At 47.3% G+C, this 18,501-nt stretch overlaps 1 protein-coding gene across 1 annotated transcript in view; it reads left to right on the top strand.

Moving 5' to 3' along the window:
• Positions 1–8,954: 8,954 nt before the first annotated feature.
• The window catches only part of dio2 (iodothyronine deiodinase 2), a 72,270-nt gene continuing 62,723 nt past the window's right edge, over positions 8,955–18,501 (top strand). Inside the window, exon 1 of the mRNA XM_079261780.1 lies at positions 8,955–9,300. Coding sequence (XP_079117906.1) covers positions 9,076–9,300 — 225 coding nt within the window. The 5' untranslated portion in view covers positions 8,955–9,075. The remainder of the gene's footprint in view (positions 9,301–18,501) is intronic.

Here is an 18,501-nt window from a genome sequence, read left to right as displayed (position 1 = left end):
GAAGGCTCCCTGGTTTAATTCCCAGCTTCGAGCTCTAAAACAGGCGTCAAGGCGTTTGGAAAACAGATGGCGTTCATCAGGACTAGAGGAGTCTCACTTAACCTGGAAAGAAAGTTTAATCGTATACAGAAAAGCCTTACGTACGGCAAGAACAGCTTATTATTCATCATTGATAGAGGAAAACAAAAACAACCCTCGGTTTCTTTTCAGCACTGTAGCCAGGCTTACTAGGAGCCGGAGCGCTGTGGAGCCATGTATTCCTTTCTCACTTAGCTGTGATGATTTCATGTATTTTTTCAGGAATAAAATTGACACTATTAGAGATCAAATTCACAATATTCTTCCTTCTACCTATAATGTTGAGCCTGTTGTGGTCTCCGAAGCATCCTTAGAACCAGGATCTGACTTGTGTCTAAATAGTTTCTGTCCTGTCCAACCCTCTGAATTAACTAAAATAATAGCTTCATCTAAACCATCCACCTGTATCTTAGACCCTCTCCCAACGAGCCTCTTTAAGGACATTTTCCCTTTAATTAATACATCACTACTAAGTCTTATCAATATGTCTTTAGTGACAGGATATGTACCACAATCATTTAAAACTGCTGTAATCAAGCCTTTACTTAAAAAGCAATCTCTGGATCCAGAGGTGATAGCAAATTATAGACCTATATCTAATCTCCCGTTTATGTCCAAAATTCTGGAGAAAATAGTTTCAGCTCAGCTACATGCCCACCGGAGCAGAAATAATTTATGCGAGGAGTTTCAGTCAGGATTTAGAGCTCATCATAGCACTGAGACGGCATTGGTGAAAGTTACTAATGACCTTCTTATGGCCTCAGACAAAGGACTTGTGTCCGTACTTATCTTGCTTGATCTTAGTGCTGCATTTGATACAGTCGATCATAACATTCTGTTACAGAGACTAGAACAGGTGGTCGGAATTACAGGTACAGTGTTAAGATGGTTTAAATCATATTTATCTGATAGACTTCAGTTTGTTCATGTAAATGACAAGTCCTCCTCACAAACTACAGTAAGTCATGGAGTTCCTCAAGGTTCTGTACTTGGACCAATACTCTTCACACTATATATGCTCCCTTTAGGCAAAATTATTAGACAGCATGGAATAAACTTTCATTGTTATGCAGATGATACTCAACTATACTTATCCTTTAAACCAGATGAAACAAATCAGCCCAATAGGCTACAAAATTGTCTCATAGACATAAAGACTTGGATGTCTAGAAATTTTCTCCTCTTAAACTCAGATAAGACTGAAGTAATTCTCTTTGGATCTGAAAAACTCAGAGCTAAATTTTCCGGTTTTGTAATGAACCTGGATGGCATTACTTTAGCTTAATTAATACATCACGTCTACAGTGAGAAACCTTGGAGTTATATTTGACCCTGACCTGTCCTTTGGCCCACATATTAAGCAGGTTACTAAAACAGCCTTCTTTCATTTACGTAATATAGCCAAAATTAGGGACATTCTGTCTCAGAGTGATGCAGAAAAACTGGTTCACGCTTTTGTTACTTTGAGACTAGATTACTGTAACTCTCTATTACTGGGCTGTCCTAAATATGCCCTGAAAAGCCTTCAGCTGATCCAGAATTCTGCAGCCAGAGTCCTGACCAGAACCAGCAGGAGAGATCAGGAGAGATCATATTTCTAGAATATGATCATGAATCTAGAATAGAATTTAAAATCCTTCTCCTTACATATAAAGCCCTCCACAACCAGGCACCACTATATATCAAAGACCTCATAGTTCCTTATATACCAAGCAGAGTACTTCGTTCGCAGACTGCAGGCTTACTTGTGGTTCCTAGAGTCTCAAAGAGCCGAGCAGGAGGCAGAGCCTTTGGTTATCAGGCCCCTCTCTTATGGAATAAGCTCCCAGTTAGTGTTAGGGAAGCAGACACCCTCCCCACCTTTAAGACTAGGCTGAAGACTTATCTTTTTGATAAGTCCTATAGCTAGGGATGGTTAGCATCCCTTAGTTATGCTGCTATAGGTTTAGACTGCTGAGGGACATTTCCTGATACACTGAGCTTCTTTCTTTTTCTCTTTATCTCTCTCTTTTATCATTAACATGTATGTCTCCTGTCTCAGCAGGTCTCCCTGGGCGGGAGTAGCAGTTCCTGTTGTCTGTTGTCTTTCTGTCCTCTTCCCCCCACACAGCAGAGGCAGATGGCTGCCTGTCCTGAGCCGGGTTCTGCCGGAGGTTTCCTTCCTGTTAAAAGGGAGTTTTTTCCTTCCCACTGTTGCCAGTGTGCTTGCTCAGGATGGGAGATTGAGTTGGACTCAACTCAATCTGTTGGTTTCCTTATATAGGTTGTTATGAATTGGCCTTCATTATGTTTTCTTCTCTGTCTGTAAAGCGTCTTGAGATGGCATTGCCGTGATTTGACGCTATATAAATAAAGTTGAATTGAATTAAATTGCCTGCACGTTGGGGTTTACCCCGGTGGATGAAAGGGTAGTTTTCCTCCGCCTCCGGGTGGGGGGACGGGTCCTGACTGTCTGTGCTTATGCACCGAACAGCAGTTCAGAGTACCCACCCTTTCTGGAGTCCTTGGAGGGAGTGCTGGAGGGTGCTCCTTCTGGGGACTCCATTGTTCTGCTGGGGGACTTCAATGCTCACGTGGGCAATGACAGTGAGACCTGGAGGGGAGTGATTGGGAGGCATGGTCCCCCCCCTCTGAACCCAAATGGTGTTTTGTTATTGGACTTCTGTGCTCGTCATGGATTGTGCATAACGAACACCATGTTCCAACATAAGAGTGTCCATATGTACACCTGGCATCAGGATTCCCTGGGCCGCAGTTCAATGATCGACTTTGTAGTCGTATCGTCGGACCTGCGGCCACATGCTTTGGACACTCGGGTGAAGAGGGGGGCGGAGCTTCAACTGATCACCACCTGGTGGTGAGTTGGCTCAGATGGTGGGGGAGGAAGCCGGTCAGAGCTGGCAGGCCCAAACGTGTTGTGAGGGTCTGCTGGGAACGTCTGGCTGAGTCCCCTGTCAGAGCGAGCTTCAACTCCCACCTTCAGCAGAGCTTCGAACATGTCCCGAGTGAGGCGGGGGACATTGAGTCCGAATGGGCTGTGTTCCGTGCCTCTATTGCTGAGGCGGCCAGCCAGAGCTGTGGCTGCAAGGTCGTTGGTGCCTGTCGTGGCGGTAATCCCAGGACTCGTTGGTGGACACCAGCAGTGAGGGATGCCGTCAAGCTGAAGAAGGAGTCCTATCGGGCCTTCTTGGCCTGTGGGACTCTGGAGGCAGCTGATGGGTACCGGCGGGCTAAGCGGCATGCGGCTTCGGCTGTCGCCAAGGCAAAAACTCGGGCATGGGAGGAGTTCGGCGAGGCCATGGAGAAAGACTTCCGGACGGCTTCGAGGAGATTCTGGTCCACCATCCGGTGGCTCAGGAGGGGGAAGCAGTGCTCCATCAACACTTTATATAGTAGAGATGGGGAGCTGCTGACCTTGTGGGTCGGTGGAAGGAATACTTTGAAGACCTCCTCAATCCTACCAACATGTCTTCCGATGAGGAAGCAGAGCTGGTGGACTCAGGGGTGGACTCTCCTATCTCTGGGGCTGAAGTCGCTAAGGTGGTCAAAAAGCTCCTTGGCGGCAAGGCCCCGGGGGTGGACGAGATCCGCCCGGAGTTCCTTAAGGCTCTGGATGCTGTGGGGCTGTCCTGGCTGACACGCCTCTGCAGCATCGCGTGGACATCGGGGGCAGTACCGCTGGATTGGCAGACTGGGGTGGTGGTCCCCCTTTTTAAGAAGGGGGACCGGAGGGTGTGTTCCAATTACAGGGGAATCACACTCCTCAGCCTTCCTGGTAAGGTCTATTCAGGGGTCCTGGAGAGGAGGGTCCGCCGGATAGTCGAATCTCGGATTGAAGAGGAGCAGTGTGGTTTTCGTCCTGGTCGCGGAACAGTGGACCAGCTCTATACCCTCTTTGGGGTCCTGGAGGGGGCATGGGAGTTTGCCCAACCAGTCTACATGTGTTTTGTGGACCTGGAGAAGGCATCCGATCGTGTCCCCCAGGGGCTCCTGTGGGGGGGGTTACTCCGGGAGTATGGGGTACCGGATCCCCTTGTGCAAGCTGTCCGGTCCCTGTACGACAGGTGTCAGAGCTTGGTCCGCATTGCCGGTAGTAAGTCGAATTCGTTTCCAGTGAGGGTTGGACTCCGCCAAGGCTGCCCTTTATCACCGATTCTGTTCATAACTTATATGGACAGAATTTCTAGGTGCAGCCGAGGTGTTGAGGGGATCCGACTTGGTGGCCTCAGGATTGGGTCCCTGCTTTTTGCAGATGACGTTGTTCTGTTGGCTTCATCTGGTCGTGATCTCCAGCTCTCGCTTGAGCGATTCGCGGCCGAGTGTGAAGCAGCTGGGATGGGAATCAGCACCTCCAAATCTGAGACCATGGTCCTCAGCCGGAATAGGGTGGATTGTCCTCTCCGGGTGGGGAGTCAGGTCCTGCCTCAAGTGGAGGAGTTTAAATATCTCGGGGTCTTGTTCACGAGTGAGGGAAGGATGGAGCGTGAGGTCGACAGACGGATCGGTGCGGCGTCTGCAGTAATGCGGACTCTGCGCCGGTCTGTCGTGGTGAAGAAGGAGCTGAGCCAGAAGGCGAAGCTCTCGATTTACCAGTCGATCTACGTTCCTACCCTCACCTATGGTCATGAGCTGTGGGTCGTGGCCGAAAGAAGGAGATCTCGTATACAGGCGGCTGAAATGGGTTTCCTCCGCAGGGTGGCCGGGCTCTCCCTTAGAGATAGGGTGAGGAGCTCGGTCATCCGGGAGGAGATCAGAGTAGAGCCGCTGCTCCTCCGCATCGAGAGGAACCAGTTGAGGTGGCTCGGGCATCTGGTCAGGATGCCTCCTGGACCTCCCTGGTGAGGTGTTCCAGGCACGTCCCTCTGGGAGGAGACCCCGGGGAAGACCCAGGACACGCTGGAGGGATTACATCTCTCGGCTGGCCTGGGAACGCCTCGGGATCCCCCCCGCAGAGTTGGCAAATGTGGCTGGGGAGAGGGAAGTCTGGGCTTCCCTGCTTAGGCTGCTGCCCCCGCGACCCGACCCCGGATAAGTGGCAGAAGATGGATGGATGGATGGGTGGATGGAGGACGGCTGAATGGATGGATGGGTGGATGGAGGACGGCTGAATGGATGGATGGGTGGATGGATGGATGGGTGGATGGATGGATGGGTGGATGGAGGACGGGCCCAGTACATATGAAGCTTTCACACACTAGGTCCACATCTGGGTGTGTGTGCCAGCTTCACCTTCAACAGGTGGGCGCGGTGAACAGTTTTAAACTGAACAAGTGTGTGTGTGTTGAGTACACATTGACGTCGTACGAAGCAAACTTAGAACAGAGTTCCGCAGTTTATCTGTAAAGGTAAAACTGGTCCTGTGTCCATCTGGATTCAATAGAAACCTTGGAAGGACGTTGTAGATGGGAAATGAAACAATACAGAACTGAAATGACCCCTGCTGGCTGCTTTGACCAGTAAGAATCATTCAATTCAATTCAATTCAACTTTATTTATATAGCGTCAAATCACGGCAATGCCATCTCAAGACGCTTTACAGACAGAGAAGAAAACATAATGAAGGCCAATTCATAACAGCCTATATAAGGAAACCAACAGATTGAGTTGAGTCCAACTCAATCTCCCATCCTGAGCAAGCACACTGGCAACAGTGGGAAGGAAAAAACTCCCTTTTAACAGGAAGGAAACCTCCGGCAGAACCCGGCTCAGGACAGGCAGCCATCTGCCTCTGCTGTGTGGGGGGAAGAGGACAGAAAGACAACAGACAACAGGAACTGTTTTTTTTTTGAGGGCTTTATATGTAAGGAGAAGGATTTTAAATTCTATTCTAGATTCAACAGGCAGCCAATGAAGAGAGGCTAAAACTGGAGAAATATGATCTCTCCTGCTGGTTCTGGTCAGGACTCTGGCTGCAGAATTCTGGATCAGCTGAAGGCTTTTCAGGGCATATTTAGGACAGCCCAGTAATAGAGAGTTACAGTAATCTAGTCTCGAAGTAACAAAAGCGTGAACCAGTTTTTCTGCATCACTCTGAGACAGAATGTCCCTAATTTTGGCTTTATTACGTAAATGAAAGAAGGCTGTTTTAGTAACCTGCTTAATATGTGGGCCAAAGGACAGGTCAGGGTCAAATATAACTCCAAGGTTTCTCACTGTAGATGTGATGTATTAATTAAGCTAAAGTAATGCCATCCAGGTTCATTACAAAACCGGAAAATTTAGCTCTGAGTTTTTCAGATCCAAAGAGAATTACTTCAGTCTTATCTGAGTTTAAGAGGAGAAAATTTCTAGACATCCAAGTCTTTATGTCTATGAGACAATTTTGTAGCCTATTGGGCTGATTTGTTTCATCTGGTTTAAAGGATAAGTATATCTGAGTATCATCTGCATAACAATGAAAGTTTATTCCATGCTGTCTAATAATTTTGCCTAAAGGGAGCATATATAGCGTGAAGAGTATTGGTCCAAGTACAGAACCTTGAGGAACTCCATGACTTACTGTAGTTTGGGAGGAGGACTTGTCATTTACATGAACAAACTGAAGTCTATCAGATAAATATGATTTAAACCAGCTTAACGCTGTACCTGTAATTCCAATCACCTGTTCTAGTCTTTGTAACAGAATGTTATGATCGACTGTATCAAATGCAGCACTAAGATCAAGCAAGATAAGTACGGACACAAGTCCTTTGTCTGAGGCCATAAGAAGGTCATTAGTAACTTTCACCAATGCCGTCTCAGTGCTATGATGAGCTCTAAATCCTGACTGAAACAAATAAATTATTTCTGCTCAGGTGGGCATGTAGCTGAGCGGAAACTATTTTCTCCAGAATTTTTGTACATAAGTGGGAGATTAGATATAGGTCTATAATTTGCCATAGACCAAGCTGGGGGCTGATGAGAATGCCCACACCTGGTCGGCGCCTCTCACCATGAGCAACTCCAGAGTGGAAGAAAGTCCAGCCCCTCTCGAGGGTTCTGGTTCCAGAGCCCAAGCCATGCGTCGAGGTGAGTCCAACTATATCTAGTCGGAACCGCTCAACCTCGCGCACAAGCTCAGGCTCCTTCCCCACCAGAGAGGTGACGTTCCACGTCCCTAGAGCCAGCTCTGAAGTCCTGCAACATGAAATGAAATCAGATCCACTGTGTGATGTTTCTGTATCGGCTCCGGAACTCCACTTGCCAAAGTCCCTTCTCCTGCCGGGTTGTTCTCTTCGTCAGGACCTTCTGTCATACTTTTCGACAGAACCACATAATCCTACAGTTTCTAGTTCTTGATGCAACAAAGTCAACAAGATGTTGGAACATTTGTTGGAAATTTTGCTCCATTTATCAGTTTTGGTTCATCATCTGAGTGGATGGATCTGTGGTGCGTGACATGGTTTGATCATCCTTCATGCAGCTGCAGCTCCGACAGAGTTAAAACCAGAGAAGAAATAATTGAAGATGCAGTTTCGGGTCCATGCGTTTCGGAACCAGGTGCTGGAATCTGGCTTCACCTTCAGTCATGATGGGAAAACAAGTTGCCTCCGAACTCAGACATCGTCTCCATGTGATTCATTAAAATCTGAGCTCATCGATCAGCTTGAACTGACGTCGTGTCGGGATCATGAATACATAAACAGATATGACAGAAGGCCGAGACTTAACAGTAACATTCATTCATTTTCCTAACTGCTTAATCCAGCATGTGGGTGAAAGGCAGGGTACGCCCTGGACAGCTTGCCAGTCCATCACAGGGACACACAGATTTAGAGCAACCAGTTAACCTAACATCATGGACAGTGGGAGGAAGCCGGAGAACCCATACATACACGGAGAGAACATGCAAACTCCACACAGAAACCTCACCCAGCTGAGGATTGAACCAGCAACCACAATGCTAACCACTATACCACCGTGCCGCCCAGAAGAATGTTATACAGTGCAGTGTTTGGCAGCCTTGAAAAAGGATTTAATTATTATAATTATTATTGGTATTAGTAATAGTGAATAAATAAATAAATAAATAAATAAATAGATAATAATAATAATAATAATAATAATAATAATAATAATAATAATAATAATAATAAACTGTATTCTATACTAAGTTGTTTTTTTCCACAGAATCTTCCAACTAGGTTTTGCTCATTTAAACGGAGAATAAAAATTAGACTAAACTAAAATAAAAGTTATTTTATTTATCATTAAAGTTTAGAACCAGAGGAAAATCTAATTTTGGGTCATTTTTTCCCGAATGTTTAGTTTTGGCTTCACCGACCAGTTTCATCCCCTGTTCTGATCCATGCGTCGAACTCCTCATCAGGCTGTGGATGAAGCTTCACCTGGATAATCTCCATGGAAACATGAATAAACTGTACTTGTTGACCAGTAGTTTGTTATTGTAGTGATGTCCTTTTGGTGGCTGGACTCCGACATAAAGACCAGGAAAAAGTCTACAGGACTTCATGCTAAAGTCCATAAAGATGAGCCTTCTGATAATTAACCTGGCTAAGAGTAACTTCTCCTTCTAGATGTTTATTTTCTCTTTTCTTTTTCTTTAATTTGGACCCCAAAAAAAAAAAAAAAAAAAAAAAACTTGCCCCGTGCATACAGAGATTCCTTCTCATACTCCGAGTCTTTGGTAGAAGATGGTGGATCTTGAATCTCTTCACATCTGGACAGTTTTACTCTGCAGGAGGAGGAACCTCCAGCATGCATGAGGTGTGTGTGTGTGTGTGTGTGGGGGGGGGGGGGGGGGGGGGGTGATGCGCTCACGCGGCGCGGGGTCGGGGGGAGGAGACAGGGGTATGCACTACATCTGACGTCAGAATCTTGTTGCAAAGATAAGCTGAGAGGCTTAACATGAACTGCAGATCCAGCCTCCACGCGCAGACCTGCTTAGTCTGGTGCTGATCCGGGACCATGAAGGCACCGAACCAGAGCCGCGAGGCTGCGCTGCGCGAGGCGAACTCTCTCCTCTGAACCGTCACGTTCACGCAGACAGAGGAGAACATGGGGAGCGCGAGCGAAGACCTGCTGGTCACGCTGCAGATCCTGCCGGGGTTCTTCTCCAACTGCCTCTTCCTGGCTCTGTACGACTCCGTGGTTCTGCTGAAGCGGGTCGTGACGCTCCTCAGCTGCTCGCGCTCCGCCGGATGCGGCGAGTGGCGCCGCATGCTGACCTCCGCGGGGCTGCGCTCCGTCTGGAACAGCTTCCTCATGGACGCGCACAAGCAGGTAGGCTGCTGGTTACTGGACCCGCGTCCATGTGGTCCGCAGAACCTCTGACTGGGTACACGTTGGTGGGAGAGGAGGACTGGGAAGACTGGAGGGACTGGGAGGACAGGGATCTGGGGAGACCGGTGGGACTGGAGGGACCGGGGAGGACTGGGGCGACTGGGAGTTCTGGGAGGACTGGGAGGACTGAGGGGTCTGGGGAGACCAGCAGGACTGGAGGGACCATGGAGGACTGGGGGGACTGGAGGGACCGGGGGGACAGGGAGGACTGGGAGGACCGAGGAGGACTGGGGGGACTGAGGCGACTTGAGGGACTGGGGGGATTGGGAGATCTGAGAGAAATTGGGGGATCGAGCAGGACTGGGGGGCCCGGGAGGTCTTGGGGGACTGCATGTCTCCACCTGCAAGTGAAAACGCACTGAATCACCAGGTCCAGACCAGGTCCAGACCAGGTTCTGCTCTGTAACTTTAAATAATTCTACTTTGGTAAAAGTTCATGACGTTGTTCATTTCAGTTTCAGTTAAAGGTGAAAAAACTGTTTTAAAGCGTAGGAGAGACCGAGCTGGACCACATCCCGGCTGGCGGGTTTTCTGTTCTAGCAGCAAATTTAACGAAGTTTCATCGACCTGATAAACGAGTCGAGCTTCCGGTTACCTGAGTTTTTAAATGGAGTCATTTTAAACTTTAACAACTGAAAATGAACGATCTGTTTGACCTGCAACCTACGGTTGTTGGTGTGAAGGTGGTTCTGATCCACCTGCAGATCCACCTGGTGTCCTGCAGCACCACCGGAGCCTCTGATTAGTCAGAATGAAGCTTCAAATCTTGACTTTGTAGGTTTGCAGCATATCAGTGGCGTGAAAAGTTAGAGTGAAATAAATCGGGTGATTCCAGTTTTCCTAGCGATAAAGAAAACCGTCAGGTCTTCATTCCAGTCCACCAGACTGGACCAGCATCTCCACCAGATGATCCTGCAGGATTTCACCATGGCAACCAGACTGACTAAATGTTGGCGTCTGATTGGCCGTTTGCAGAAGAGTTGAATCATGAATGGATAGATGGATGGATGAATGGATGGATGAATGGTGGATAGATGGATGAATCGTGGATGGATGGATGGATGGATGGATGGCTAGATGGATGATGGTGGATGGATGGATGGATGGCTAGATGGATATGGTGGATGGATGGATGGATGGCTAGATGGATGATGGTGGATGGATGGATGGATGGCTAGATGGATGATGGTGGATGGATGAATGGATGGCTAGATGGATGATGGTGGATAGATGGATGGATGGATGGATGAATGGTGGATAGATGGATAGATGGATGAATGGATGGCTAGATGGATGAATGGTGGATAGATGGATGGATGGATGGATGAATGGTGGATAGATGTATGGATGGATGTGGGGTGGATGGATGGATGGATAGATGGAGGAATGGTGGATAGATGGATGAATGGATGATGGATGGATGGTAGATGATGGGTGCATGGATGGATGATGGATGAATAGATGGTGATTGATGGATGGATGGATAAATGGATTTGTGGAGTGATGGATGGATGGGTGGATGGATGTATGATGGATGGATTAGTGGATTGATGGAGGATGGATGGATTGCTGGATGGATGTATGATGGATGGATGGATGATGGAGGGATGGATGATGATGGATGGATGGATGGACGGATGGGTGATGGATGATGGATGGATGGATTGGTGGATTGATGGAGGATGGATGGATTGGTGGATGGATGTATGATGGATGGATTGATGGATGGATGGATGATGGAGGGATGGATAGATGATGGATGGATGGTAGATGGATAGATGAGACATGGAGGGATGGATGGATGATGATGGATGGAGGGATGGATGGATGATGGATGGATGGTAGATGGATGGATGATGAAGGGATGGATGGATGATGGATGGATGATGGATGAATGGATGGTGATGGATGGATGGATGGATGGATGGATGGATGGATGGATTGGTGGATTGATGGAGGATGGATGGATGGATGATGGAGGGATGGATGGATGGTAGATGAATGGATGGATGATGGATGAATGGATGGTGATCGATGGATGGATGGATGGATGGATGGATTGGTGGATTGATGGAGGATGGACGGATGGATGGATGGATGATGGAGGGATGGATGGATGGTAGATGTATGGATGGATGGATGGTAGATGGATGGATGGATGGTAGATGAATGGATGGATGATGGACGGATGGATGGATGGATGGATGGTGGATGGATGGATTCATGGATGGATGGATGAATGGATGGATGGATGGATGGTAGATGGATGGATGGATAGATGGATGGATGGATGGTAGATGGATGGATGGACGGATGGATGGATGGTAGATGCATGATGGATGATAAATGGATGGATGGTAGATGGATGGATGGATGGTAGATGAATGGTTGGATGATGGATGGATGGATGGATGGATGGTAGATGAATGGATGGATGATGGATGGTTGGATGGGTGGATGGTAGATGGATGGATGATGGATGGTAGATGGATGGTAGATGAATGGATGGATGATAGATGGATGGATGGTAGATGGATAGATGGATGGATGGATGGATGGTAGATGGATGGTTGATGGATGGATAGATGGATGAATGAATGGATGGAGGGATGGTAGATGGATGGATGATGGATGGATGGATGGTAGATGGATGGATGGATGGTAGATGAATGGATGGTAGATGGATGGATGGATGGAGGGAGGGATGGAAGGTAGATGGATGGATGATGGATGGATGGATGGATGGATGGATGGATGGAGGGATGGATGGATGGTAGATGAATGGATGATGGATGGATGGATGGATGGATGGCTAGACGGATGGATGGATGGATGATGGATGGATGGATGGTAGATGGATGGATGATGGATGGATGGCTGGATGGATGGTAGATGGATGGATGGATGGATGGTAGATGGATGGATGGATGGATGTTAGATGGATGGATGGTAGATGGATGGAGGGATGGATGGATGGATGGATGGATGGTAGATGGTTGGTAGATGGATAGCTGGATGGATGGATGGTAGATGGATGGATGGATGGATGGTAGCTGAATGGAGGGATGGATGGTAGATGGATGGATGGATGATGGATGGATGGATTGCAGATGGATGGATGGATGGATGGATAGTAGATGGATGGATGGTAGCTGGATGTATGATGGATGGTAGATGGATGGATGGATGGATGGATGGATGGTAGATGGATAGATGGATGGATGGTAGATGGATGGATGGATGGATGGATGGATGGATTGATGGATGATGGAGGGATTGATGATGGGTGGATGGTGGGATGGATAGATGATGGATGGATGGTAGATGGATAGATGAGACATGGATGGATGGATGATGATGGATGGAGGGATTGATGGATGATGGATGGATGGTAGATGGATGGATGATGAAGGCATGGATGGATGATGGATGGATGAATGGATGGTGATCGATGGATGGATTAATGGATGGATGGATGGATGGATTAGTGGATTGATGGAGGATGGATGGATGCATGGATGGATGAGGGAGGGATGGATGGATGGTAGATGAATGGATGGATGATGGATGGATGGATGGTAGATGGATGGATGGATGGTAGATGAATGGATGGATGATGGATGGATGGATGGATGGATGGATGGTAGATGGATGGATGGATGGTAGATGAATGGATGGATGATGGACGGATGGATGGATGGATGGATTCATGGATGGATGGATGAATGGATGGATGGATGGATGGTAGATGGATGGATGGATGGATGGATAGATGGATGGATGGATGGATGAATGGATGGATGGACGGATGGATGGATGGATGGTAGATGGATGGATGGATGGATGTTAGATGCATGATGGATGATAAATGGATGGATGGTAGATGAATGGATGGTTGATGGATGGTTGGATGGGTGGATGGTAGATGGATGGATGATGGATGGATAGATGGATGGTTGATGAATGGATGGATGATGGATGGATAGATGGTAGATGGATGCATGGTAGATGGATGGTTGATGGATGGATGGATGGATGAATGGATGGATGGAGGGATGGTAGATGGTTGGATGGATGGTAGATGGATGGATGGATGGTAGATTGATGAATGATGGATGGATGGATGGTAGATGGATGGATGGATGGTAGATGAATGGATGGTAGATGGATGGATGGATGGAGGGATGGATGGATGGTAGATGGATGGATGATGGATGGATGGATGGATGGATGGATGATGAAGGGATGGATGGATGATGGATGGATGATGGATGAATGGATGGTAGATGGATGGACGGATGGATGGATGGACGGATGGATGGATGGTAGATGGATGGATGGATGGTAGATAAATGGTTGGATGATGGATGGATGGATGGATGGATGGTAGATGAATGGATGGATGATGGATGGTTGGATGGGTGGATGGTAGATGGATGGATGATGGATGGATAGATGGATGGTAGATGAATGGATGGATGATGGATGGATGGATGGTAGATGGATGGATGGAAGATGGATGGTTGATGGATGGATGGATGAATGGATGGATGGTAGATGGTTGGATGGATGGTAGATGGATGGATGGATGGTAGATGGATGAATGATGGATGGATGGATGGTAGATGGATGGATGGATGGTAGATGAATGGATGGTAGATGGATGGATGGATGGATGGAGGGTTGGATGGATGGTAGATGGATGGATGATGGATGGATGGATGGATGGATGGATGATGAAGGGATGGATGGATGATGGATGGATGATGGATGAATGGATGGTGATCGATGGATGGATGGATGGATGGAAGATGGATGGTTGATGGATGGATGGATGAATGGATGGATGGAGGGATGGTAGATGGTTGGATGGATGGTAGATGGATGGATGGATGGTAGATGGATGGATGGATGGATGGACGGATGGATGGATGGTAGATGGATGGATGGATGGGAGATAAATGGTTGGATGATGGATGGATGGATGGATGGATGGTAGATGAATGGATGGATGATGGATGGTTGGATGGGTGGATGGTAGATGGATGGATGATGGATGGATAGATGGATGGTAGATGAATGGATGGATGATGGATGGATGGATGGTAGATGGATGGATGGAAGATGGATGGTTGATGGATGGATGGATGAATGGATGGATGGAGGGATGGTAGATGGTTGGATGGATGGTAGATGGATGGATGGATGGTAGATGGATGAATGATGGATGGATGGATGGTAGATGGATGGATGGATGGTAGATGAATGGATGGTAGATGGATGGATGGATGGATGGAGGGTTGGATGGATGGTAGATGGATGGATGATGGATGGATGGATGGATGGATGGATGATGAAGGTATGGATGGATGATGGATGGATGATGGATGAATGGATGGTGATCGATGGATGGATGGATGGATGGATGATGGAGGGATGGATGGTAGATGAATGGATGGATGATGGACGGATGGATGGATGGATGGATGGTAGATGGATGGATTCATGGATGGATGGATGAATGGATGGATGGATGGATGGTAGATGGATGGATGGTAGATGGATGGATGGATGGATGGAGGGTTGGATGGATGGTAGATGGATGGATGATGGATGGATGGATGGATGGATGGATGATGAAGGGATGGATGGATGATGGATGGATGATGGATGAATGGATGGTGATCGATGGATGGATGGATGGATGGATGGATGATGGAGGGATGGATGGTAGATGAATGGATGGATGATGGACGGATGGATGGATGGATGGATTGATGGTAGATGGATGGATTCATGGATGGATGGATGAATGGATGGATGGATGGATGGTAGATGGATGGATGGTAGATGGATGGATGGATGGATTAGTGGATTGATGGAGGATGGATGGATTGTTGGATGGATGTATGATGGATGGATGGATGGATGATCGAGGGATGGATGATGATGGATGGATGGATGGATGGATGGGTGATGGATGGATGGATGGTGATGGATGGATGGATGGATTGATGGAGGATGGATGGATTGGTGGATGGATGTATGATGGATGGATTGATGGATGGATGGATGGATGGATGGAATATGGAGGGATGGATGATGGATGGATGAATGGATGATAGATGATGGATGATGGAGGGATTGACGATGGGTGGATGGTGGGATGGATAGATGATGGATGGATGGTAAATGGATAGATGAGACATGGATGGATGGATGGATGATGATGGATGGAGGGATGGATGGATCATGGATGGATGGTAGATGGATGGATGATGAAGGGATGGATGGATGATGGATGAATGGATGGTGATGGATGGATGGATGGATGGATGGATTAGTGGATTGATGGAGGATGGATGGATGGATGGATGGATGAGGGAGGGACGGATGGATGGTAGATGAATGGATGGATGGATGGACGGATGGATGGTAGATGGATGGATGGATGGATGTTAGATGCATGATGGATGATAAATGGATGGATGGTAGATGGATGGATGGATGGTAGATGAATGGTTGGATGATGGATGGATGGATGGATGGATGGAAGGATGGATGGTAGATGAATGGATGGATAATGGATGGTTGGATGGGTGGATGGTAGATGGATGGATGATGGATGGTACATGTATGGTAGATGAATGGATGGATGATGGATGGATGGTTGATGGATGGATGGTAGATGGATGGATGGATGGATGGTATATGGATGGTTGATGGATGGATGGATGGATGAATGGATGGATAGAGGGATGGTAGATGGATGGATGGATGGTAGATGGATGAATGATGGATGGATGGATGGTAGACGGATGGATGGATGGTAGATGAATGGATGGTAGATGGATGGATGGATGGAGGGATGGTAGATGATGGATGATTGATGGATGGATGGATGGATGGATGGTAGATGGATGATGGATGGATGGTAGATGGATGGAGGGATTGATGGATGATGGATGGTAGATGGATGGATGATGAAGGCATGGATGGATGATGGATGGATGATGGATGAATGGATGGTGATGGATGGATGGATGGATGGATGGATGGATGGATGGATGGATGGATGGATTAGTGGATTGATGGAGGATGGATTGATGAATGGATGGATGAGGGAGGTATGGATGGATGGTAGATGAATGGATGGATGATAGATGGATGGATGGTAGATGGATGGATGGATGGATGGTAGATGAATGGATGGATGATGGATGGATGGATGGATGGATGGTAGATGGATGGATGGATGGTAGATGAATGGATGGATGATGGACGGATGGATGGATGGATGGATGGATGGTAGATGGATGGATTCATGGATGGATGGATGAATGGATGGATGGATGGATGGTAGATGGATGGATGGATGGTAGATGGATGGATGGATGGAAGGATGGATGGAAGGTGGATGGATGGATGATGGATGGATGGATGGATGGAGGGATGGATGGATGGTAGATGGATGGATGATGGATCGATGGATGGATGGATGATGGATGGATGGATGGTAGATGGATGGATGATGGATGGATGGTAGATGGATGGATGATGGATGGATGGCTGGATGGATGGTAGATGGATGGATGATGGATGGATGGTAGATGGATGGATCTATGGATGGTAGATGGATGGATGGATGGATGGATGTTAGATGGATGGATGGTAGATGGATGGAGGGATGGATGGTACATGGATGGATGGATGGATGGATGGTAGATGGTTGGTAGATGGATAGATGGATGGATGGATGGATGGTAGATGGATGGAGGGATTGATGGATGATGGATGGTAGATGGATGGATGATGAAGGCATGGATGGATGATGGATGGATGATGGATGAATGGATGGTGATGGATGGATGGATGGATTAGTGGATTGATGGAGGATGGATTGATGAATGGATGGATGAGGGAGGTATGGATGGGTGGTAGATGAATGGATGGATGATAGATGGATGGATGGTAGATGGATGGATGGATGGATGGTAGATGAATGGATGGATGATGGATGGATGGATGGATGGATGGTAGATGGATGGCTGGATGGTAGATGAATGGATGGATGATGGACGGATGGATGGATGGATGGTAGATGGATGGATTCATGGATGGATGGATGAATGGATGGATGGATTGATGGTAGATGGATGGATGGATGGATGGATAGATGGATGGATGGATGGATGAATGGATGGTAGATGGATGGATGGATGGATGTTAGATGCATGATGGATGATAAATGGATGGATGGTAGATGGACGGATGGATGGTAGATGAATGGTTGGATGATGGATGGGTGGATGGTAGATGGATGGATGATGGATGGATAGATGGATGGTAGATGAATGGATGGATGATGGATGGATGGTAGATGGATGGTTGATGGATGGATGGATGGATGAATGGATGGATGGAGGGATGGTAGATGGTTGGATGGATGGTAGATGGATGGATGGATGGATGGATGTTAGATGCATGATGGATGATAAATGGATGGATGGTAGATGAATGGTTGGATGATGGATGGTAGATGGATGGATGGATGATGGATGGTAGATGGATGGATGGATGGATGGATAGATGGATGGATGGATGGATGAATGGATGGTAGATGGATGGATGGATGGATGGATGGACGGATGGATGGATGGTAGATGGATGGATGGATGGATGTTAGATGCATGATGGATGATAAATGGATGGATGGTAGATGAATGGTTGGATGATGGATGGATGGATGGATGGATGGAAGGATGGATGGTAGATGAATGGATGGATGATGGATGGTTGGATGGGTGGATGGTAGATGGATGGATGATGGATGGTACATGTATGGTAGATGAATGGATGGATGATGGATGGATGGATGATGGATGGATGGTAGATGGATGGATGGATGGATGGTATATGGATGGTTGATGGATGGATGGATGGATGAATGGATGGATGGAGGGATGGTAGATGGATGGATGGATGGTAGATGGATGAATGATGGATGGATGGATGGTAGACGGATGGATGGATGGTAGATGAATGGATGGTAGATGGATGGATGGATGAAGGGATGGAGGGATGGTAGATGATGGATGATTGATGGATGGATGGATGGATGGATGGTAGATGGATGGATGA

This window comes from Telmatherina bonti (genome assembly GCF_933228915.1).
Source record: "Telmatherina bonti genome assembly, chromosome: 22".
Lineage (NCBI taxonomy): Eukaryota > Metazoa > Chordata > Actinopteri > Atheriniformes > Telmatherinidae > Telmatherina > Telmatherina bonti.
Note: the sequence above shows the minus strand (reverse complement) of the source record. Positions and strands in the feature narration are given on the sequence as shown.